The following is a 24,140-nucleotide window of genomic DNA, read 5'->3' as shown; positions in this document are numbered from 1 at the left end:
CAAGCCCCAGGACTGGAAAAAAGGAGGAGAATTGGAGGAGGAAGAGCAGGAAGAGGAAGAAGAAGAAGGAAGTAGAAGAAGAAATAATAAATAAGGCCAGAAGTGGATGCTAGCCTTGTGCAAAAAAAAAAAAAAAAAGCTCATTCGCAGAGCCCAGGCCTTGAGTTCAAACCCCAGGACTGGCACGAATAAAAATAAAAAGACAGACACACAGACACACAGATTCCCCCCTCCCTCCCCACCCCCCTTTCCCCCCCCTGTCACAAACTGGGGTGCATCTGACAAACGCATCTAGGGGAAGGGTACCCAGTCTCCCCCGCTCACAGGGACCTGGAGCTCACCAAACACCAGGAGGAGGAGGAAGTGGGGCGCACTGATGCCCAAGGATTGCCCAGGGCACACCCCCTCTTTCCACCTCCCCCCACTTCCCGCCCACCGCGGACGGATCAACCAACCAGCCACAGGCGTAGGCTGTGCGCACGCGCGCGAGCGCACGGCCCGCTGTCCCCGCCTCCGCCCGGAGGCCACGCCCACCGAGGGGCGGAGCCTCGCGTTGAGGGGGCGTGTCCTGCGGCACCGCCCCGGGAAGCTGTGCCAGAGGCTGGGCGGCCGCTGCCACATCCTCCTCCTCCTCCTTCCTCCTCCTCCTGCTGCTCCTGCTGCTCCGGCCGGGCCAGGGCCAAGTGGTTGAGCGCCGAGCGGAGACATCGAAGCCATGGCGCATCAGACGGGCATCCACGGTGAGAACCGAGATCGGGCTGCTCCCCCCCCATACCCCACCCCGGCTTGTCAGGCCTTCCTCCCCCCCCCCCCATCCTCTTCCTCCCTGCGCCTCATCCGGCCAGCCAAAGCTTCCTGTTTCTTCTTTAAATGGCATCTTCTAGGGGGGGTGGGGATGGATCACAGCTCGCTGGTTAGAGGGGTGCTGGGGGGGGGCAGCCATCTGGTGATGGGGGGGTAATTGTGCCTGTGTCTTGGTATTTTTGTTCCTTTCTGGGGTGTGGGGGTGTGGGTGGAGGCTAAGCCCATATGCACCTCTAGGGTGGTGTGTGATGGGGCTTGGAGTAGGTGAGTGTGTATGTGTGTGTGTATGTAGGGGTACACACTCCTGTGTGCCCGCATCTTCCCGTGGCCGGTCCTGAGGCCTGAACATGTAAGTTGGACGTGCACAGTGCACACGTAGGATCGTCGGGTGTCCACGGTTGTGCCCCCGGGAGCCATTTGGAAGCCCTACAGAAGGAGAGGTTGGGGGGTGGCCCGGGGATCCTTTTCAGACATCAGTGGTTTCTGGCAGGGTGTACCACGTGTCAGTGTATGTGGGGGTGTGTGCGCGTGTGCCCAGTTTCCTGGTGGAGGGAGGAGGGGGAAGCATCTCGGTGTGCATTTGTTACCATGGACACAGGCACGCACGCCATGTCTTCTTAGGACTTGTGTTAAGCTTATGAATGAATGTGTGTGGCCGGTAGGGAATCTCGGAGTTTTATTTCTCCTTAGGATCCAATACCTTCCTGCGAGCCAGGCTTGGGGGGAAACTAGCCATCACCACTGTTAAAGTAGCCCACCTGACCTTGGCCTCTGACCCCACACACACACACACCCTTTTCTTTTCCTGTGTGATCTCTTGAATCCGCCTTGGCTGGCATTGGAAACAGGGTGGAAAGCGGCTATAGAGGGGTTGACCCAGATAAATAGGTGGTGGAGAAAGTCCAGGCCCTGGATTCTCCAACTTTCTCCAGCCCAAAGCATCACACTCATACTCCTTGGATAGGCTGAGAGAAGCAATGGCCTGAAGCCAGATGATCTACCTTGACCTTAGCATCTCAGGCCCATCACTGGCCCTAGAGGGTTTCTTGGCCTCGGGCCCAGACAGCTGGGTTGGTTTGGTCATCAGCCATTCCAGTGGCCACATCATGATCCCCTGCCCAGGGTTACCACCATCGACCAGCCTGACCGCCTGAGTCTCAGCTTGGTGTTTGTGGCCACTTAGTGGCCAGGGTTTTCCTGGCCAACTCCCTGTCCACCCTGACCAGCTGAACCAGATACCATAGAAGCCTAAGTCAGGAACTAGAAGGGTGGGCTTCATGAACAGATCCTGCCCCCCAAGTGAAGAACTGATACCCAGCCTTCCCTCTTTGTCAGCCCCCTGCTGATGGGCACTGTGGTCAGGGCCCTGTCTCTTTCCTTCTGCTGTCCCTGCCCTCCCCAGCTCCCCTTCTGCCTATAAACAAAGCTGCTTCCTATTTCCCTGCTCTTGTGGAACCATAACAGGAGGATCACACACCAGTCCTGTCTCTGGACATAGATGTCGATCGGCTGACCTCAGAGTGGAGCGGGGGGGGGGGGGGGGGGGTGGGCAGGGACTGAAACCCGAAGCTTACTGGAATGGAGGGGGGGTGGATAATGAATCTTTGATGATGAAGGCTCAGGTGTCCCAGGCTACTGGCCTTGGATTATTGATGGTGGCTGAGGAGGCAGTGGGTGGGGTGAAGAAGCAATGTCTTTTCCTAGGGGGTCAGTTTGCCCTGGTAACATTAGAAGGCGCTTGTCTTGTCTGTCCCAAGTCAGGGGAATTTCTTGACCTTCCTTGCCTAACTCTGGACAGGTAAGAGGAGAGAGTTTAACACAGTCTTTTTCCTTGCTGTTGGTATTTTACAGCACGCACATGGGGGTTAAGAAGCCCAGTTCCTGTTCCTCCTTTCTGCTGCTTGCTACGACTCTTGAGTTTACAAATATTATCTCCCTCTTTTTGGTGTGTGTGCTATGCCTAGGGCTTGAACTCTGGGCCTGGGTGCTGTCCCTCAGCTCTTCAGCTCAAGGCTAGCGCTCTACCACTTGAGCCACAGCGCCACTTCCGGCTTTTTCTGTTTATGTGGTGCTGAGGAATCGAACCCAGGGCCTCAGGCATGCAAGGCAAGCGCTCTACCACTGAGCCACCTTCCCAGCCCCTTACTTATTTATTTTTGTGCTAGTCCTGGGGCTTGAACTTAGGGCCTAGATGGTGTCCCTTATCTCTTTTGCTCAAGGCTAGCATTCTACTACTTGAGTCATTTCCGGCTTCTTGATAGTCAAGAGTCTCATGAACTGTCCTATCTGGGCTGGCTTTTTTTTTTTTTTTTTGTCAGTCGTGGGGCTTGAACTCTGGGCCTGGGCGCTGTCCCTCAGCTCTTCAGCTCCAGGCAAGCGCTCTACCACTTGAGCCACAGCGCCCCTTCTGATTCTCTGAGTGATTGATTGGAGATAAGAGTCTCAGGGACTTTCCTTGCCCAGGCTGGCTTTGAACCACGATCCTCAGATCGCAGCCCTCCTGAGTAGCTAGGATGACAGGCATGAGCCACTGGTGCCCGGCTGATTATCTCCTTTTTCTAGAGGAGCTTGGGGTTCAGAGGTCAAGGATCATACAGCAAAGGGAAAGTCCTGTAGACACCAGGCCTTGAAGCCCCAAGGGACTACTTGGTGGAGATGCTCATTGGGAAGTTCTGTCTTGACCCAGTGGGCCTGCTCTGAACCACCCACAAACTTTTGGGCTGAGTGTGCCCCTGGACACCTGGTGGCTATGGAGGGTAGTACACAGCTTGAAGCCACAGGGTTACTCTGCCAGGGGGGACATCTGAGGTCAGGACTAGAGTTTATTTACTTAAAGTCTCCCTCCCCTCCCCCAGCTCCTGGGCTGTCCAATCCAGGCCCTATAAATATTCTCTGACTTCAGCTCTCCTCCAGCTGTGTTCTGCTGGGATCCTCATGACCTCTAGGACAGCCCTCAAGGTCATGCTGGCCTGGCTCCTGTTCATCTAGAGACCCAGGTCCGAGCAGAGACCTTCCCCACTTGAATCATGGTTTTCTTTCTTTGTTATTTTTGGTCCGTCATGGGACTTGAACCTCCGGGCCTGGGCGCTGTCCCTCAGCTCATCAGCCTCCAGGCGAGCACTCTACCATTTGAACCACAGCGCCACTTCCGGTATTCTGAGTGGTTTCTTGGAGATCAGAGTCTCACGGATTTTCCTGTCCAGGCTGGCTTTGAACCGCGATCCTCAGATCTCAGCCTCCTGAGTAGCTAGGATGGCAGGCGTGAGCCACCGGTGCCTGGCCTGACCATGATCTTCATTCACCTTTACTCAGGTCCTTTCCTGGTCATTTCCCAGTTCTGTGGCACAAGGTTCAAGATGGCATCTCTTAAGGGCCACGCTTCTTTCCAGAAAACCTTTCCTCTTTTTCCCCAGTCTAGGACTTGTCCCCTGTTCAGCTGCTCTGGGTGGGGCTGAGTGTATGTGTGTTCTGAGGATCTGTGTTTACATTGTGTGTGTGTGTGTGTGTGTGTGTGTGTGTGTGTGTGTGTTTGAGAGAGACAGACAGACAGAGAGAGACAGAAGGCATGCGTGTTAGCAAAACTCAAGATTTTACCTGGGGTCTGAATATGTGGTTTCGTGGTAGAGTGCTTGCCTAGCATGCATGAGGCCTAGGGTTCAATTCCTCAGTACCACACACACACACACACACACACACTCGCACACAAATAGTAATTAAAAAAAAAAAAAAAGATTTTGGGGCTGGGAAAGTGGCTCAGTGGTAGAGTGTTTGCCTTACATGAATATGAGGCCCTGGGTTCGATTCCTCAACACCCCATAAACGGGAAAGGCCAGAAGTGGTGCTGTGGCTCAAGTGGTAGAGCGTTGGCCTTGAGCTGAAGAGCTGAGGGACAGCGCCTAGGCCCAGAGTTCAGGCCCCACGACTGACAAAAATAAAATAAATAAAATGAAAAGATTTTATCTGTCTAGTGTTCCTATCTCTGAACAAAAATGCCTGCTGCTGGACACCGATAGCTCATGCTTATAATCTAGCTACTCCAGGAGGCTGAGATCCAAGGATCATGGTTCAAAGCCAGCCCCACCAGGAAAGTCTGTGAAACTATTTTTTTTTCTCCAGTCCTAGGGCTTTGAACTCAGGGCCTGGGTCCTGTCCCTGAGTCTGTTTGTCCTCAAGGCTAGCACTATACCACTTGAGCCACAGCGCCACTTCTGGCCTTTCTCTGTGTATGTGGTACTGAGGAGTGGAACCCAGGGCTTCATGCATGCTAGGCAAGCACTCTACCGCTGAGCCACCTTCCCAGTCCCTCTTTGAAACTCTTAATCTCCAATTAATCACCAGAAGAAAAAAGAAAAGCCAGAGGTGGAGCTGTGACTCAAATGGCAGAGCACTAGCTTTTTCTTTTTTGTCAGTCATGGGGCTTGAACTCTGGACCTGGGCGCTGTCCCTCAGCTCTTCAGCTCAAGGCAAGTGCTCTACTACTTGAGCTACAGCACCCCTCCCGGTTTTTCCCGTGGTTCATTGGAGAAAAGAGTCTCAGGGACTTTCCTGCCTGGGCTGGCTTTGAACCACGATCCTCAGATCTCAGCCTCCTGGGTAGCTAGGATGACAGGCATGGGCCACTGGCATCCTGCTAACACTAGCTTTTACGAAGCTCAGGGACTGCACCCAGGCCCTGAGTTCCAGCCCCCAGGACTGGCACCAAAGAAACAAAAACAATACTTTTGTTGATTAGTTGGGTGAGTGCTTATGAATAAGAATGTTCACATTTCCCCCTTTGTTTTTTAATATACTTTTTTATTGTAAAAATACTGTACAGAGGGGTGACAGTTACATGAATAACTGCTTTTTGTTTTTGTTTTTTTGGTCCAGTCGTGGGGCCTGAACTCTGGGCCTGGCCGCTGTCCCTCAGCTCTTCAGCTCAAGGCTAGCGCTCTACCACTTGAGCCACAGTGCTACTTCTGGCTTTTTTCTTTTTGCTTATGTGGTGCTGAGGAATCAAACCCAGGGCCTCAGGCATGCAAGGCAAGCGCTCTACCACTGAGCCACCTTCCCAGCCCACATGAATAACTGTTACTGAGCATTGTTGCCTCCTCCTTTGTTTTTCCCTTACACATTTCCACTTTTCTCTGCCTCCCACTGGTGTGTATTACCATCATGTGTGGTAGACCGTGTGTGATTGGATGTAGTGTCCAATTGGAGAATTTGTCTGTTTCTGTATGGATATGTCATTACTGAATCTCAGATCGCCCCCCTCCCCCGCCGCCTTCCTCCTGGAAACAGGGGCCTGGTGTGGACTGTCCACTGTGGCCAGCTTGGCTGGTCCTAGCTGCCCTAGCTTGCCCATCCCTGCCCCTTCCCCACCCACCAGCACCTTCTGGGCCAAATCCGCCACCCGCCTGCCACTCCTGCTGGCTAAATTTGGGAGCTTGTGTTCAGTGGCTCAGATTCCCCAGTCACATGGGAAGATCGTTTTTAACCAGCCTTTCCCCAGCTCGGCCGCCAGACCCCATAGGGACAGAGTGAGGGCCTCAGACTCGCTCCTGCTCACTCTGCCCCCACGCTCAAAACTCCCTCACCATGTTTCTTGTTCTCGTAGCCACTGAGGAGTTGAAGGAATTCTTTGCCAAGGCCCGGGCTGGCTCCATTCGACTCATTAAAGTGATCATTGAAGACGGTGAGTGTCTCCTGGGAGCTGGGACATAGGTTGGAGATTAGACCCTGTGGCTTCTAGATGTGGAGATGTGGATGCTGACTTCTCACCCCCACTGAAGACTCAGTTTCCCCATCTGGGGTTGTGCCTGAGGCTACTCGGAGGGGGACGTTTCTTGGGGAGTGTGTGTGTGCCTGTTGGGAATCCTGTCATGCCCAGCCCTGTCTTGGAGTTCTCTCTCTCTCTTTTTGTTTTTGGCTGGTCGTGGGGCTTGAACTCTAGGCCTGGGCGCTGTCCCTCAGCTCTTCAGCTCAAGACCTGTGCTCTACCCCTTGAGCCACAGCGCCACTTCCAGTTTTCTGAGTGGTTCATTGGAGATAAAGACTCTCACAGCCTCTCCTTCCCGGGCTGGCTTTGAACCACGATCCTCAGATCTCAGCCTCCTGAGTAGCTAGGATGCCAGGCGTGAGCCACCTTCGCCCAGCTGTCTTGAGATTCTCTCTACCCTCCCCCTAAACCTAGAGATGGGCTTTGTCAGGGTTCTGGGTTGGACAGGCCCGAGAGCTGCACGTGTTTGTGGGTGGCGGACTTAGTCTGGCATAAGGAGATAAGATGATCCTTCCTTTGGGAAAATGCCCTGTCATGTGGGGAGAAGGGACAATGGTCAGCTGGTTCTGACAACAGAATAGTAGAGAAGGGGGAGGAATTCCAGGCTTGGCAGGGTCTTGGCCTTGATCCTGAGGACCTGTGAGTCATACAGTAGGCTGGTGGGACTTGAGCTGAGATTTAGATTGGGGAGGGTTTGAGGATCAGGGTTCAAGCCAGGCTGGCGTGGGGGATTGAGTAAGAAGGACTCTCTTTCCCTCTTGCTTTCCATGCCAAGGGCCTATATCTTCCAGTGTGTGTGGGGGGGTGCATAGATCCTGGGAGACTGGGTGTGGACTGAGACCACCCCCCCATCCCGTACCCTCCGCCTCGGAGTGCTTCCCTTCCAACCTTCCAGTAGCCATGCTGTGGTGAATGACTCCGGTAGTCAGTGCACTCTACCCGGGGCTGCTCAGCCAAGAGTTTACCGTGGGTTTTAGGTCCATAGTTGAATGCTTGAAGACCTCCTGTTCTTTGGCCTTAGTTCTCAGCCCTCCCTGAGCAATCCCAGACCAGAAGGATGTAAGCAGGTAGGAATCTGCAGGTGGGTTCATTCTGCAGCACCATTGTTGAAGTGCCCTACACCTAACAGAGTTAAGACCAGAGAGCCTGATTTTATTTCCCCCCCCCCAGGGAAGCTGTGAGTTCTACTTAGGTAAACATCCTGGGTAAAAATGTGAGTAACAGGGGCTGGGAAGGTGGCTCCGTGGTAGAGCGCTGGCCTCGCAGGCAGGAGGCCCTGGGTTCGATTCCTCAACACCCCAGAAGCAGAAAAAGCCGGCAGTGGCGCTGTGGCTCAAGTGGTAGAGCGCTCGCCTTGAGCTGAAGAGCTGAGGGACAGCGCCCAGGCCCAGAGTTCAAGCCTCATGATGGACTAAAACAAAAAATGGGTGGGGGGAGATGGGAGATGGTCACTCCAGCTCACCCGGCCTCTGTCTCCCAGAGCAGCTTGTGCTGGGGGCCTCTCAGGAGCCGGTGGGTGGCTGGGACCAGGACTACGACAGAAGTGTGCTGCCACTGCTAGATGCCCAGCATCCCTGCTACCTGCTCTTCCGTCTGGACTCCCAGAATGCACAGGGCTTCGAGTGGCTCTTTCTCGCCTGGTCGCCTGACAATTCTCCTGTAAGTCTTTAGGAACCTCTGCAAAGCTACTGGGAAGGGAGGGAAGTTCAGCTAGACCCAAGTGGTTTAAAAAAAAGACTGTGCGGGCTTGGGAAGGTGTCTCAGTGGTAGAGCGCTTGCCTAGCATGCATGAAGCCCTGGGTTCGATTCCTCAGGACTGCAAACACAGAAAAAGAAAGAAAAAAAAAAAGCCAGAAGTGGCGCTGTGGCTCAAGTGGTAGAGTTGCTACCCTTGAGCCAAAGAAGCTCAAGGACAGTGCCCAGGCTCTGAGTTCAAGCCCCAGGACTGGCCAAAAAAAAAAAAAAAGACTTTGCCCTGTGCCAGGCCCCAACAGGCTCACACCTGTTAACCAAGCTACTCAGGAGGCTGAGCTCTGAGGATCACAGTTCAAAGCCAGCCCAGGCAGGAAAGTTCTGTGAGACGCTTATCTCCAAGGAAAACCAGAAGTGGCACTGTGGCTCAAGTGGTAGGGCGCTCGCGTTGAGCTGAAGAACTCAGGGATAACGCCCAGGCCCAGAGTTCAAGCCACACAACTGACAAAAATAGAGAAGTAAATTAATTGATTGATTGATTAGCAAGTCTGATAGAGGACTCTGGAGCCTGGTCTCCCTTCAATCCCAGTGCAGGGCATCAGTCTGGCTCTGAGAAGCTGAGGTTGGGTTGGGTAAGAGCTCCCCCGTGCGGGCCCGATCTACCCTGCAGCAGCCTCAGCTCCACGCCGCGCCCCCTGCTGGCCGTGCGGCCACAATGCAATGGCCAGGTTCTCTTCCCAGGGCTGCTGGCTCTGGGAAGGGTCTGTCCTCCGGGGAGGGTGGACTGTGGAGGATGGTGAGTGGGTCTCACAGTTTGCACCCCTCCTTTTTGCCCTCCCCCTCCTCAGGTACGGCTGAAGATGCTGTATGCAGCCACGCGGGCCACAGTGAAGAAGGAGTTTGGGGGTGGTCACATCAAAGATGAACTGTTTGGAACGGTGAAGGTCAGGGTCCCGGATGGCAGGGTGGAAGCTGGGATGGTGAACAGGGCAAGCCTGGCCAAAGCTGGGCCAGGCTCTGGGGGAAAGCCGGGGACATTGTAGAAATTCAGGAACTGCAGGCCCAGATGTCTATTTATACATCTGGGGTTCCCTGCCCCCCCCCACACCCCAATCCCTGCAGGATGACCTCTCCTTTGCTGGGTACCAGAAGCATCTGTCATCCTGTGCAGCACCAGCTCCGCTCACGTCAGCCGAGCGGGAACTGCAGCAGATTCGCATCAATGAGGTGGGTGTGCCGGGTGGTGGTGTGGTTTTGGGGGGGGGGAGGGCAGGGAAGGTGGGGGGAAATCACATGACTCCCTCATCATGACTCCCCCCCCAGGTGAAGACAGAGATCAGCGTGGAAAGTAAGCGTCAGACCCTTCAGGGCCTTGCCTTCCCCCTGCAGCCCGAGGCCCAGCGGGCACTACAGCAACTCAAGCAGAAGACGGTCAACTATATCCAGCTGGTGGGCATCCATGCCCCCCGCCCAGGCCCCGCCCCTTCCGGGTCATCTCTGTCTCCACCAGCCTCGGCTCTCTGTGTGCTGTGGGAACATTCCCTTCTCCTCCTCCTCCTCCTCTTCTTCCTCCTCCTGGCATTCGGGGCCAGCCCCATGTGTATGGGGACCACTCTCTCCTTCCTCCATTTCCCCTCTGCACACATCCTCAGCCAGCAGTTCAGCCCCAAGATACCTTCCTGCCCTCCTGGCCTCCTTCTCCCATCCTCCTGTCTGTAGCCTCCCTGGTGCCCACTTTGATCCAGGCTTCCTGAGGTCAAAGCCCTCTCTCCACTACCCAGGGCTGAGAGTTTCTCCTCTCCTTTTTTGGATCAGTCGTGGGGCTTGAACTCTGGGCCTGGGCGCTGGTCCCTCAGCTCTTCAGCTCAAGGCGAGCGCTCTACCACTTGAGCCACAGCACCACTTCTGGTTTTCTGGTGGTTAATGGAAATCAGAGTCTCACAGATGTTCCTGCCCGGGCTGGCTTTGAACTAAGATCCTCGGATCTCAGCCTCCTGAGTAGTTAGGATTAACAGGTGTGAGCAGCCGGGCGCTGGTGGCTCATGGCTGTCATCCTAGCTACTCAGGAGGCTGAGATCTGAGGATCTTAGTTCAAAGCCAGCCCAGGCAGGAGAGACCGTGAGACTCCTATCTCCAATAAACCACCAGAAAACCAGAAGTGGCGCTGTAGCTCAAGTGGTAGAGTGCTCGCCTTGAGCTGAAGAGCTGAGGGACAGCGCCCAGGCCCAGAGTTCAAGCCCCATGACTGACAAAAAAAACAAAAAAACAGGTGTGAGCCACCAGCACCTGGCACTTCCGGCTTTTTTGTGTGTGTGTGGCACTGAGGAATTGGACCCAGGGTTTCATGCATGCTAGGCAAGCACTTTACCACTAAAGCTATATTCCCAGCCATAGACATTATTTATTATTATTATTATTTGTCAGTCATGGGACTTGAACTGTAGGCCTGGGCACAGACCCTCAGCTCTTCAGTTCAAGACCAACGCCCTACCACTTGAGCTACAGCTCCATGTCCAGTGTTCTAGTAGTTCATTGGAGATGAGAGTCTCACCGACTTTCCTGCCTGGGCTGGCTTCCAACCATGATCCTCAGATCTCAGCCTCCTGAGTAGCTAGGATTATAGACGGGAGCCACCATTGCCCATTTCCTTCTCTAGCAGCCATAAAGGGGCAGAATGGGGGATCTCTTCAGAGAGACGCCCCTTGCCCCCCACAGAAGGACAGCCTTGAGGAGGGAGGTGCTGGAGGAAGGAGATGCCCACTAGGCTGCTCTTGCCAGCCAGTCCTATTATATCCGGACTTCCAGGGGGTAGCACCAGCACCCGGCCAACGTCTCCCCTTCTCCCACCCTCCACAGAAGCTGGACCTGGAGCAGGAAACCATCGAGTTGGTGCACACCCAGCCCACAGATGTGACCCAGCTGCCGTCCCGGGTGCCCCGAGACACAGCTCGCTACCACTTCTTCCTCTACAAGCATACCCACGAGGGGGACTTTCTCGAGTCTGTGGGTGAGTTGTGGGCAGACTGCTGCTGCGGCTCCGGCCCACGGCGGGGGGCAGAGGGGGGGGAAGGGGGAGCAGATGCTCGCTCACCTCCCCTCCCCCACCCCCTTCTCCAGTGTTCATCTACTCCATGCCCGGGTATAAGTGCAGTATCAAAGAGCGCATGCTCTATTCGAGCTGCAAGAGCCGCCTCCTAGACTCCGTAGAGCAGGACTTCCAGCTGGAGATCTCCAAGAAGGTACACGGCCATCCCCTGGGCTCTTGATCGCACTGCAGTGCGGGCTGCGAGAGTCCTGAATCAAACGTAGATAGTCAGCCGGGCGCCGGTGGCTCACGCCTGTAATCCTAGCTACTCAGGAGGCTGAGATCTGAGGATCGCGGTTCAAAGCCAGCCCGGGCAGTAAACTCCGTGAGACTCTTATCTCCAATGAACCACCAGAAAAGGCTGGAAATGGAGTTGTGGATCAAGTGGTAGAGCACAGGCTTTGAGCAAAAGAACCCAGGAACAGTGCCTAGGCCCTGAGTATAAGCCCCAGTACCCCCCAAAAAATGTGGTATAGAATTCGGTGCTACTTGCTGGGCACCGATGACTCATTCCTGTCATCCTAGCTACTCAGGAAGCTGAGATCTGAAGATCATGGTTCGAAGCCAGCCCGGGCAGGAACATCCGTGAGACTTTTGTTGTTGTTGTTGTTGTTGTTGTTAGTCGTGGGGCTTGAACTCTGGGCCTGAGTGCTGTCCCTCAGCTCTTCAGCTCAAGACGAGCGCTCTACCACTTGAGCCACGGCACGACTTGTATTTTATTCTGCTTATGTGGTGCTGAGGAATCGAACCCATAGCCTTATGCATACAAGGCAAGCACTCTACCACTGAGCCACCTTCCCAGTCCCATGAGACTCATTATCTCCAGTGAACCAGCAGAAAACCAGAAGTAGTGCTGTGGCTCAAGTGGTAGAGCACTCACCTTGAGCTGAAGAGCTCAGGGACAGCGCCCAGGCCCAGAATTCAAGCCCTACAACTGACCCCCCCAAAGAAAGAAGTTGGTGCCCCTACAATCAGGGTGGGGTGGGGGGGCGGTTTGGACCCAAGGTCCAGGCCCACCTGCAGGAAAACAGAAAAGGTCCCCTAAAGCCGTGGTGGGAGAGGTCAGAAGGGATGCCTCAGGGAGCGGTCGGTGTGGAGGTGATACCCATCTCTCCCTCCTGTAGATTGAGATCGGCGACGGGGCGGAGCTGACGGCCGAGTTCCTGTATGATGAAGTACACCCCAAGCTCCACGCCTTCAAACAGGCCTTCGCCAAGCCCAGGGGCCCAGGAGGCAAGCGGGGCCACAAGCGCCTCATCCGAGGCCCGGGAGAGAACGGAGAAGACAGCTAGGCCTCCAGGCCTGGCTGTGGACTATGGAGTTGTCTGGCCCCATCCCCCGATCCCCCTCCATCCCCCATCTCCCTCTTCCCAGCCTGGCTTTCAGGAAGTCCCACCTTTGGGGGTGGGGCCAGGAGGGCTGGGGGCCACTGGGCTGGCATCTTGTACCCTTTCTCTGTCTGCGCTGTCCCCTGCTTGTCATCTGTGCGCCCAGCGCGTCTGTGTAGGAGCCCTGCTGGCTGACTAAGGAGCCTGGTAGGGGTGAGGTACAGAAAGGGGGGAGACTGACATCCAAGGGGGAGAAGGGACGGAGAATGGAGTCTGGGATCCTGGTCCAGGTTAGAAAGCCCAATTTGGCAGCGGTGGGGTGGGGTCAGTTAAGGGCTGGGCAAGGTCCTTGCAGGACAGGAGGATGGATTGAATGCTGTATTTTCTAAAGAATAAAGTATTTTTAAATCAACATCTCAGCCTGGCTCTGAGTGATGGGACTGCACCTCTGGCCCTGAGAATTGGGGGGGACGGGGGGGCCTGTGTGACATTCCCCCCACGCACCCCCCCCCACCCCTGAAACACAGCCTGAATGCAGACCTGCCCAGGTCCTGAGGTTAGTGGGAAATCTATCCTGGAGCACCTGTGCACTTCCCGCTCATGTCTTAGTTTTCTGTGATTACGGTTTAAAACAACAACAAAAAACATACATTTAGAAACTTAAAAAAAAAAAAGCCAGGTACTGGTGGCTCATGCCTGTCATCCTAGCTACTCAGGAGGCTGAGATCTGAGGATCGCAGTTCAAAGCCAGCCCGGGCAGGAAAGGCTGTGAGACTCTGATCTCCAATAAACCACCCAGAAAACCAGAAGTGGAGCTGTGGCTTAAGTGGTAGAGCGCTCGCCTTGAGCTGAAGAGCTGAGGGACAGCGCCAAGGCCCAGAGTTTAAGCCCCATGACTGACAAAAAGGAAAAAAGTGGGTTGGGAAGGTGGCTTAGTGGTAGAGTACTTGCCCAGTATGCATGAAGCCCTGGGTTCAATTTCTCAGTACCACATACACAGAAAAAGCCTGGAGTGGCGCTGTGGCTCAAGTGGTAGAGCGCTAGCCTTGAGCCAAAGAAGCCCAGGGACAGTGCTTAGGTCCTGAGTTCAAGCCCCAGGACTGGCAAAAAAAAAAAAAAAAGGAAGGAAGGAAGAAAGAAAGAAAAAGAAAGGAAGGAAGGAAGGAAAGACTGACAAGTATGCCAGGTACTGGTAGCTCACAACTGTCATTCTAGCTATTCAGGAGGCTGAGATCTGAGGATCCCAGTTCAAAGCCAGCCTGGGCAGAAAAGTTCATCAGACTCTTATCTTCAATTAAAACTACTTAGAAAAATCTGAAAATAGGGCTGGGGATGAGGCCTAGTGTTGCCTAGCATGCAGGAAGCCCTGGGTTTGATTCCCCTGTACCACATACACAGAAAAGACCAGAAAGGGCGCTGTGGCTCAAGTGGTAGAGTGCTAGCTTTGAGCAAAAGCAGCTCAGGGACAGCGCCCAGGCCCTGAGTTCAAGCCCCACCTCCGCCAAAGAAAAGAAGAAGCCACACAGAGTCAGAGGATGGAAAGGGCAGATGTCCTGACAATATGAACAGACCAGAAGGCCACAGAGTCCCTTTGGGGACAGGGGAGGCCCCTAGTATGTGGTTTTAGCACCCAGGTCCCCCTGAAACCTGATTTTCAGTGAAACCTAAACCCTTGTTCCTCTCCAGACTTCTCCCCTTGCCCCCAACAGATGTGTGAAGCCTTCTTGGGGCACGGGCTATCTGAGGGGAGGCGGGAGGTGGGGGGGTGCGTGTAGAAAGAGGAAGGGGTACCGAGAGTGTCCCTGAGCCAACTAGCTATGCAAATGGCCCTGTGATTCACCATCTTAGGACACCTGCTCTGTCTGCCAGCCTATGTGTGTATGGGGGGGGGGGGGTGGGCGGCGTTGTGGTAGAGAAAGCTAGCGTCTCAGTTTATAAGAGAGAGTCTCACTTCCTTCATCTGAGGGACCCTAGTGGAGGAACCAACTTTTCTGTCACTGCTTGGCCAGCCTGCCAGCCGGAACCACCATTATTACCTCTCTCTCCACTACTGCCATGGTAGGTGGGACAGCCCCCCTCCCCCTCCCCCGGGGAAGATCGGTGGGGAGGGGATTGGAGGGGGGGAGTAGGAGATGGAGTTAGAGAGTTGACCTGGCAGCGGACAAGAAACATTAGGGACTGTCGCTTGCCTCTCTGATCGCTGAGGCTCTGCGCAGTCAGAGGCCTGGGATGTTCGTTTGTGATGGGATCCGGGGTTCCCTGGCCAGATGTGGCTGCCCAGGGCTAGTTGGGGGTGTGTGGGGGAGAGACTCTGCCTTTTGCTGCCTGCTGAAACCTCCGTTCTCTTCTGACCCACAGTAGATTGGGGCCTGCTCTGGGCTGGGGACAGGAAGGGAAAAGGCCAGTAGAGTTCTTCTAGCAAGAAACACCTGCTTGTTTCTTGGTCAGGGGGAAGGAACGCGGAGGGATGAGAGGCTGGGGGCAGGGGCGGAGGATGGCAGTAGAGAGAGGATTTCAGGGGGGCCCTAGAGAAAGGAAAGGGGGGGGGGACCCGGCTGCTTTCCTCAGGAGGAAAGAGAAGCCGCCGTGAGGAGAGAGACAAAGTCTGGGAGAAGCCAAGGCCTAGTTCTTGGGATTTTTTTCTTTTAGTGCCAGAGCCAGGGTTTGAACTCAGGACCAAGATGTTGTACCTTCGTTTTATTTGTTTTTGCCAATCCTGGGGCTTGAACTCAGGGCCTGGGCACTGTCCCTGAGCTTCTTTGGCTCAAGGCTAGAGCTCTACCACGTGAGCCACAGCGCCACTTCCGGCTTTTTCTGTGTCTGTGGTACTGAGGAATCGAACCCAGGGCCTCATGCATGCTAAGCAAACTCTCTACCACTGAGCCACCTTCCCAGCCCCTAGAAGGTCTTAAAGCATGGGAAAGGGAGCCAGGAGGCTCAGTGGGGAGGAGGGACAAGGTTTATTTAAAGACACCCCCCTCTCCCCCATGAGATGGTGCAGGTCCAGGTGGAGCTAGGCTGGGTACTCACACAGTCCCTGGCCCTGGCAGGATTCCTGCTATGGGGTCCAGTTCCCTTTGTCTCTCCTAGTACAGGCTGCAGTGCTGGCACAGGCCCTGGCTTTGGGGTCCCTGCCCGCCTTCATCCCCTGTGAATTCCAGCCCCAGGAAGGCCTGGTGAACTGCAACTGGCTTGTCTTGAGGTCTGTCCCCCACTTCCCTGCCACAGCCCCCCGCGGCAATGTCACCAGCCTGTCCCTGCTCTCCAATCGAATCCACCACCTGCACGACTCCGATTTCCTCCACTTTCCCAGCCTGCGCCGGCTGAACCTCAAATGGAATTGTCCCCCCCGGGGCCTGAGCCCCATGCGCTTTTCCTGTCATATGACCATCGAACCCCACACCTTCCTGGCAGTGCCCACCCTGGAGGATCTCAACCTGAGCTACAATGGCATCACCACCATACCCGCTTTGCCCAAATCCCTGGTGAACCTGACCCTGAGTCATACCAACATCTTGGTGCTGGATTCATCCAGCCTGCCTGACCTACCAGCCCTGCGCGCCCTCTTCATGGATGGTAACTGCTATTATAAGAACCCTTGTAGTGGGTCACTCGATGTGGCTCCTGGAGTCTTCTTGCGCATGAGCAATCTCACTCAGCTGTCACTCAAATACAACAACCTCACCCAGGTACCCCGACTCCTGCCCCCCAGCCTGCAATCTCTCCTGTTGTCTTACAACCGCATTGTCCAGCTGGGACCCCAAGATCTGGCCGGTCTGACTGCCTTGCGCGTCCTGGATGTGGGGGGCAATTGTCGCCGTTGTGATCACGCCCGGAATCCTTGCATTGAATGTCCCCATGGATCTCTCTGGTTGCACAATGACACCTTTAGCCACCTGAGTCACCTCGAAGGCCTGGTGTTGAAGGACAGCTCTCTCCACAAGTTGAACCCCCAATGGTTCCAAGGGCTCCCTCACCTCTCCGTGTTGGATCTGAGTGAGAATTTTCTCTATGAATCCATCAATAAGACGACGGCCTTCCGAGGCCTAACGAAACTGCGGAAACTCAACCTATCCTTTAATTACCGCAAGAGGGTATCCTTTGCTCAATTATGGCTGGCTCCTTCCTTTGGGAGCCTAACATCGCTGCGGGAACTGCACATGAATGGCATCTTCTTCCGATCGCTCAACGAACACACCCTAAAGCCTCTGGCCCAGCTCCCTGACCTCCACACTCTGAGTCTACAGATGAATTTCATCAAACATGCCCAGCTCAGCGTTTTCCAGCCCTTCCGACACCTGCGCTTGGTGGACCTGTCAGACAACCGGATTAGTAGCACGAACAAGATGGTAGGCACCACTGGAGAGATCGAGGCTGGAGAGCCATTCCAGCTGGGGTCTGAGAACTTCCTTCCAACCCCGCTGGACACCCCCAAACCTAAAACCTTTATATCCAGCTGCCAGAAGTCGAGATTCACCTTGGATCTCTCTCGGAACTATCTGGTGACAATCCAAGCCGAAATGTTTACCCACCTCTCATATCTCCAGTGCCTGAGCCTGAGTCACAATTCCATAGCCCAGACGGTCAACGGCTCCCAGTTCACCCCTCTGGTCAATCTAAGAGTTCTCGATCTGAGCCATAACAAGCTGGATTTGTATTATAGCCAATCGTTCAAGGAGTTACCCCGATTGGAGGCCCTGGACCTCAGCTTTAACAACCAGGCTTTTGGTATGCAAGGCATAGGCCATAATCTTAGCTTCGTGGCCTTCCTACCCCATCTTCGCATCCTCAGCCTGGCATACAACGACATTAACAGCCGTGTATCACCGCAGCTCCGCAGCACCTCGCTCCACACCCTGGATTTCCGTGGCAATGTCGTGAGCCGTATGTGGGCCGAAGGAGATCTGTACCTCCGATTCTTCCAAGGCCTCAAAGTCCTACAACAGCTAGATCTGTCTAAGAACCAGCTACACACCCTCCTGCCCCGTACCTTGGACCATCTCCCCAAAAGCCTTAAGGTGCTACGTCTTCGGGATAATTTCTTGGCGTTTTTCAACTGGACCGGCCTGGATTGTTTGCCCAATCTGGAAGTTCTAGATCTAGCAGGGAACAAGCTGAAGGCTTTGTCAAATGACACGCACCTGAATAGCAGCCGCCTGCAGGTATTAGACCTCAGCAACAACTTAATCACGTCTGTGGCCCCCGGCTTCTTCGTCCTGGCTGTACAACTTCAGAAGCTCAATCTCAGTCACAATTACCTCAAGACGGTGGAGGCTTCCTGGTTCGGATCTTTGGCGAAAAACCTCCAAACCCTTGATGTACGCACCAACCCTTTGCACTGTGCGTGCGGGGCCTGCTTTGTGGAGTTCTTACTGGAGATCCAACACGCTGTCCCAGGTCTGCCCAGTCAGGTAAAATGTGGCAGCCCCAACCAACTACAAGGTCTTAGCATCTTCGCGCAGGACCTGCGTCTCTGCCTGGATGAGACCGTCTCTTGGAATTGTTTTGGCCTCTCCCTGCTGGCTGTGACTCTGGGCATCACAGTCCCCATCCTCCAGCATGTGTACGGATGGGATCTCTGGTATTGTTTTTACCTCTGCCAGGCCTGGTTTCCCTGGAAGAGGCGATCTGGCGCTCACGCCTTGCCCTACGATGCATTCGTGGTGTTTGACAAGGCCCAGCCCGCCGTGGCCGACTGGGTGTACAATGAACTACGGGTCCAGCTAGAGGAGCGGCGTGGACGGCGGGCCCTACGCTTGTGCCTGGAAGAACGGGACTGGCTCCCCGGCAAAACTCTCTTTGAGAACCTCTGGGCCTCCATCTATGGCAGCCGCAAGACCCTCTTTGTGTTGGCCCACACCGATCGGGTCAGTGGCCTCCTGCGTACCGGCTTCCTGTTGGTCCAGCAGCGCCTGCTGGAGGACCGCAAGGACGTCGTGGTCTTGGTCATCCTGCGTCCCGATGTCCACCGCTCCCGTTACGTGCGGTTGCGTCAGCATCTGTGTCGTAAGAGCGTCCTCTTCTGGCCCCACCAGCCCAGTGGCCAGGGCAGCTTCTGGGCCCAACTGGCCACAGCGCTGACCAGGGACAACCACCATTTCTATAACAGGAATTTCTGCCAGGGACCCACGGCGGAATAGTTCAAGGCAGGTGATGATCAAGGGACAGTCACACTTCCATGCTGAGACACCTGTAATCTCCAACTTATCTTGGCCAACTACTGCTTTCCCTTCCCACCCCTGCTCATGCTGAGTATACTGCAGGTGCTTAATAAATGCTCCCAGACTGCTAGCCCTGAGTTTCCTGGAGGGCTGGGTGGGAGGAGAGAAGGGAGAATTTTTTCAGAGTGGGGGGGTAGTAGAGCTTGAACTTTGGGCCTGGGCGCTGTCCCTCAGCTCTTCAGCTCAAGGCGGGTGCTCTACCACTTGAGCCACAGCGCCACTTCCGGTTTTCTGGTGGTTCAGTGGAGATCAGAGTCTCACCGACTTTTCCTGCCTGGGCTGGTTTTGAACCGTGATCCTCAGATCTCAGCCTTCCTGAGTAGCTAGGATGACAGGGGTGAGCCACTGGCACCTGGCTAGGCTGTGGGTCTTGATCTCAGGGCCTGGGTGCTGTCCCTGAGCTTCTTTTGCTCAATGTTAGCCCTCTACCACTTGAGACCCAGTGGCACTTCTGGTTTTCTAGTGGTTCATTGGGGAAGAGAGTCTCATGAATGGCTGAGATGTGCTTACCTAGCAAGTTCAATGTCCTGAGTTTGATCCTCAACACCCAAAAAAAGAACAGGCAGAAAAAAAATATAATAAAACAAGGGGGGGCTGGGAATGTGGCTAAGTGGTAGAATACTTGCCTATCATGCATAAAGCCCTAGGTTCGATTCCTCAGTACCACAAACACAGAAAAAGCCTCAAGTGGTGCTGTGGCTCAAGTGATAGAGCACTAGCCTTGAGCCAAAGCAGCTCAGGGACAGTGTCCAGCCCCTGAGTTCAAGCCCCAGGACTGACCCCACCTCCAAAAAAAAAGTCTCATGAACTTTCCTGCCTAGCCTGTCTTCGAAACATGGTTCTCAGATCTCAGCCTGCTAAGTAGCTAGGATGAACAGGCGTGAATCACCCTTGCCTGGCTTCAGTACCCAGATTTGAACATGTATCTGACTTTCTTGCTAGGCTGATGCTCTACCAATTAAGCCATGCCTCTGGCCTAGCTTTGTGCTAGTCATTTGGGAAAGAGTCTCAAGGACTTTTCTTTTTGTTCTTTCTTTTCTTTTTCTTTTTTGTTAGTCATGGGGCCTGGGTGCTGGGCCTGAACTCTTCAGCTTGAGGTGAGCACTCTACCACTTGAGCCACAGCGCCACTTCTGGTTTTCTGAGTGGTTCATTGGAGATAAGAGTCTCACCGACTTGGGCTGGGAAGGTAGCTCCGCGGTAGAGAGTCTCACCGACTTTCCTTGCCCGAGCTGGCTTTGAACTATGATCCTCAGATCTCAGCCTCCTGAGTAGCTAGGATGACAGGTGTGAGCCACTAGCACCAGGCTCAAGAACTTTTCTAATCAGGGCTGGCCTCAGAACTGTGATCCTCCATATTTCAGCTTCCTGGGTAGTTAGGATTCTAGGTGTGAGTCAGAGATAGAACCTGGTCTTGAAGAGAGTGGGGGGGGGGGGGAAGCAGAGGGAGGGGGCTCTTGTCTTACCTGAGTTTTCCCTCCCTTAGCCTCTCGGGAAGAACCAGACAAGCATTCCAGGGTTGGGTCTGGAAGTCTGGTGGCAGAGAAGCTGCCATTCTAGTTCATTTGTAGCCATGAAAATCCCAAGAGGGCTTGGTTCAGGACAATGTTGACTCCACAATATCAAAAAAGGGAAACAAAGATGGACTGGACGCTGGTGGCTCACGCCTGGCATCCTAGCTACCCAGGAGGCTGAGATCTGACGATCCTGGTTCAAAGCCAACCTGGGCAGGAAAGTCCGTGAGACTCTGATCTCCAATCAACCACTCAGAAAACCAGAAGTGGCGCTGTGGCTCAAGGGGTAGAGCGCTGGCCTTGAGCTGAAGAGCTGAGGGACAGCGCCCAGGCCCAGAGTTCAAGCCCCACAACTGATTAAAAAAAAAAAGAAGAAGAAGTCCTGACATTATGGCAACTTGTTGGCCATGTCACACCTGGATCGTGAAGACACCTTGTTCTGGGATAGCCATCTTGGCACCACCACCACCAAACCTGCCCTTTGAGCAGCAGAGGGCAAACCGGTCATCCGCCTAGCTGGGCAGGAGAGTCAAACCAGTTTGTCTGGACCAGGGAAGGTTGGAGCCTGGGGCCATTTATGGCCTCCAGGGCTGGAATTGACCACAACATTGTAGCTTGGATACTGTTATTCCCTCGTGTGTGTGTGTGTGTGTGTGTGTGTGTGTGTGTGTGTGTGTGTGTGATTTTTTCTTCCTCCCTCTTCTGAGGAAACAGTTGGGAAATATTAGCCATCTTCCCCTTTCTGTTTTAGGCAGCCCGGGGCGGAGCTGGGGGAGGTGGGGATCATAAAAGAACATAGAGTGTATGTTTTCTTTCTCAGATGAAAGACAGCAGGATATGCGCCCACCTAAGCATCACAGGAAGTCCCGCGTGGACTCTGACCTGTTGTACTTCTTTGGCTCACCTGGGAGTCAAACCAAACACGAAAAGACCTTTCCCCTAGGCTGGAGGCCTGGGAGGAAGGGGAAGAGGGATGAACTCTCTCTGAGATTGTCCAGGCCACGGGCAGAAGCAGGAAGTGGAGGCCCTGGCCAGTACCCTAGATTTGTCTTTGTAGGAGACACAGTTGGCCACTCCCTCAGGACCGCGAGTCTACCCCGGAGCAATCCATTGTCAATCCACTTTTACTATACATGCACGTATGCATCTGTCCATTAATGCATTTATCTATCCATTCATCCATGTATTTATCCATCTATCTATTCATGCATCCATCTGTCCATGCATGTATACATGCATCATCCATCTATACATGCATCTACCGTTCATGCAGGTATGCATCTATCCATGCATTCATTCACCTACCCATGCATCTATCCGTGCATGCACACATTTATCCATGCATCCATGTACCATCTGCCCATGCATGTATTTATCCATGCATCCACACATGCATCTACTCACCCATCCATGCATGCATCTACCCATCCATGCATGCATCTATACTTGCACCTGTCCATCCATGTATGGATCCATGCATCTAGTCATCCACACATGCATCTATCCATCCATCCATTTGTACACACATGCCTCCATCTAGCTATTCATCCATCCATCCATCCATACATCTATCTATCCATCCATCTATCCGTGCACACATGCATCCATTAATGCATTCATCCATCTATCCATGCATCTATCCATACATCTATCTATCCATCCATCCATCTAGCTATCCATGCCTGCATCTATCCACCCATCCATCCATCCATGCATCTACCCATCTATCCATGCATCCATGCATGCATCCATCCATCCTCCCCTGTCCTGGCCACTGGTAGCACTTGGTACGGGGCTGATGGTAGAATCTGGTCCTATAGGTGTTGGGATCTGGGCCACAGTGGGGCAGGATGGGGTGCTGTACACATGGGGCACAGTGGTTAGGAAGGGAGCTGACAGTTGGCTTTGGGCCTGGCCTCCACGCTACCACTCATTCTAATTAACATGCCATTGGCTGTGCCAGGACAAGAAAGAGGAAGGACTCAGGGCAGAGCACCAGCAGCTGTATTCTAGCTCTGCTGTTTGTCTCTGATTGTCTTGCACAAGCTGGCTTTGAACCATGATTCTCCGATCTTCAGCCTCCTCTTGAGCAGAATAGCTAGAATGGCAGATGAGAGCCCCCAGTGCCCAGCTTTATGTTATTTTGCCAGTCCTGGGGCTTGAACTCAGGGCCTAGGCACTGTCCCTGAGCTTCTTTTGCTTAAGGCCAGCACTCTACCACTTGAGTCACAGCGCCACTTCCGATTTTCTGGTGGTTCACTGGGGATCAGAGTCTCACAGACTTTCCTACCCAGGCTGGCTTTGAGCCACAATCCTCAGATCTCAGCTCCCTGAGTAGCTAGGATGACAGTTGTGAGCCACCAGCGCCCAGTCCCAGCTTTATTTGCTTAAAGTGTATGAAAGGCCCATGGAAATTTCCACATACGCACCTTTTCTCCCAGTAACTCTTCACCCAGTGTCTCAGGCTTGTGAATATTGTTGGAAAGGCCTTGTGACATGGCAGTTTGCCATTGGACTTGCTTTTTTGTTTGTTAATGGTACCAGGCATGAACACAGGACTTCACAGATACTTGGTAAGCACTCTGCCTGGTGAATGAGGATCCCGCAACCTTTGCCTTTTCAGATAGATAAGGTGTTCACTTTGCTCCACTCACCTTGAACTTCTCCTGAGTAGCCCGGATTACAGGAGTAGACTTGTTTGCTCAAGGCTGTGTGTAAACATGCCAGTCCCTGGGCTTGAACGCAAGAGCCTGAGTGCTGTCCTTTAGCTTTTTTGTTGTTGTGGTTGTGGGTTGTGGGGCCTGAACTCAGGGCCTGGGCGCTGTCCCTCAGCTCTTCAGCTCGAGGCCAGCGCTCTACCCCTTGAGCCACAGCGCCACTTCCAGTTTTCTGGTGGTTCAATGGAGATCAGAGTCTCACGGACTTTCCTGCCCAGACTGGCTTTGAACCGGGATCCTCAGAAGTCAGCCTCCTGAGTAGTGAGGATTATAGGGCTCAGCCACCCGTGCCTGGCTAAACTCCTTATTTCTAAGCATCTCCCGTCTACTTCCTGCAGCTGTGGCCTGTGTTCGCCTAACCCCGTGAGGCAGGGAGGGAGAGGCGCATGGGGGGGGTGGACATTTTGACCCTGCGGACTCTGCCTCACAAAAGAAGTGGGGGGTTCCTTCCCAGCATCCAAACATTGTCCCCACCCAAAGCAAGCCCTCACCAATCCCAGTTGGAGGTGGAGGACGTTCCAGGCATGGGAATGTGAGGGACAATGGAAAGTTCTGGAAGGAGGCCGGGAACGCTGAGCAGGAAGAACCATTTCCTGGCTCCCAGATGATGTGATTTCCATTCCACCACTGGTTGCCTTCGTGAGCGGGTTTTATCTGATGGGAACAAAGCTCGGTGGAGGACTGAGTCTTTCTCAATACCATTCCCCAAAAGGCAAATGACCCAGACCATCTCAACCAACAAACCGAGTGTAGTGGCTCATGCCTGAAATCCCAGCCACCCCATGCATGTAACTCCTCAGCTCCAGCTGCTTGGTATGTCTTCGGCCCACTTGTTCTCTGGTAGGCTTGGACGGGGGAAGTCACTGGGGTCCCCTTTCATTTCTTCAACTCTAGTGGGGCTGCGCCTGCCTGGCAAGTGCCAGGTCCTGAGTTCGAATCCCAGTACCACCAGAAAGGAATAATAGGAATTTACAAAACCGAATTAAAGTAAAACCAGATGCAGGGGAGGGGGGACCATATTG

At 54.0% G+C, this 24,140-nt stretch overlaps 1 protein-coding gene across 3 annotated transcripts; it reads left to right on the top strand.

Annotated features, from left to right (window-relative positions):
* Positions 1–583: 583 nt before the first annotated feature.
* On the top strand, positions 584–18,958 carry LOC122095671 (twinfilin-2). 3 transcript variants are annotated; one of them, XM_042666017.1, is made up of 9 exons: positions 584–740; positions 6,401–6,478; positions 8,043–8,221; positions 9,103–9,198; positions 9,377–9,481; positions 9,578–9,703; positions 11,111–11,261; positions 11,372–11,493; positions 15,718–18,958. In XM_042666017.1, the coding sequence occupies exons 1-9, from the start codon at positions 716–718 to the stop codon at positions 18,805–18,807; spliced, it is 3,972 nt and encodes a 1,323-aa protein (XP_042521951.1). In that variant the 5' UTR covers positions 584–715; the 3' UTR covers positions 18,808–18,958. The 3 variants fall into 3 exon arrangements, with proteins under 3 accessions (XP_042521951.1, XP_042521950.1, XP_042521949.1); XM_042666016.1 differs by lacking the exon at positions 15,718–18,958 and adding an exon at positions 12,464–13,081; XM_042666015.1 differs by lacking the exons at positions 584–740; positions 6,401–6,478; positions 8,043–8,221; ... (3 more) ...; positions 11,111–11,261; positions 11,372–11,493 and adding an exon at positions 14,647–14,725.
* The last annotated feature ends 5,182 nt before the right edge of the window (positions 18,959–24,140 follow it).

The sequence above is a fragment of the Dipodomys spectabilis genome, unplaced genomic scaffold (genome assembly GCF_019054845.1).
Source record: "Dipodomys spectabilis isolate Male_0828 unplaced genomic scaffold, ASM1905484v1 ptg000360l, whole genome shotgun sequence".
Classification (NCBI taxonomy): domain Eukaryota; kingdom Metazoa; phylum Chordata; class Mammalia; order Rodentia; family Heteromyidae; genus Dipodomys; species Dipodomys spectabilis.
This window is presented reverse-complemented; position numbering and strand designations above follow the sequence as displayed.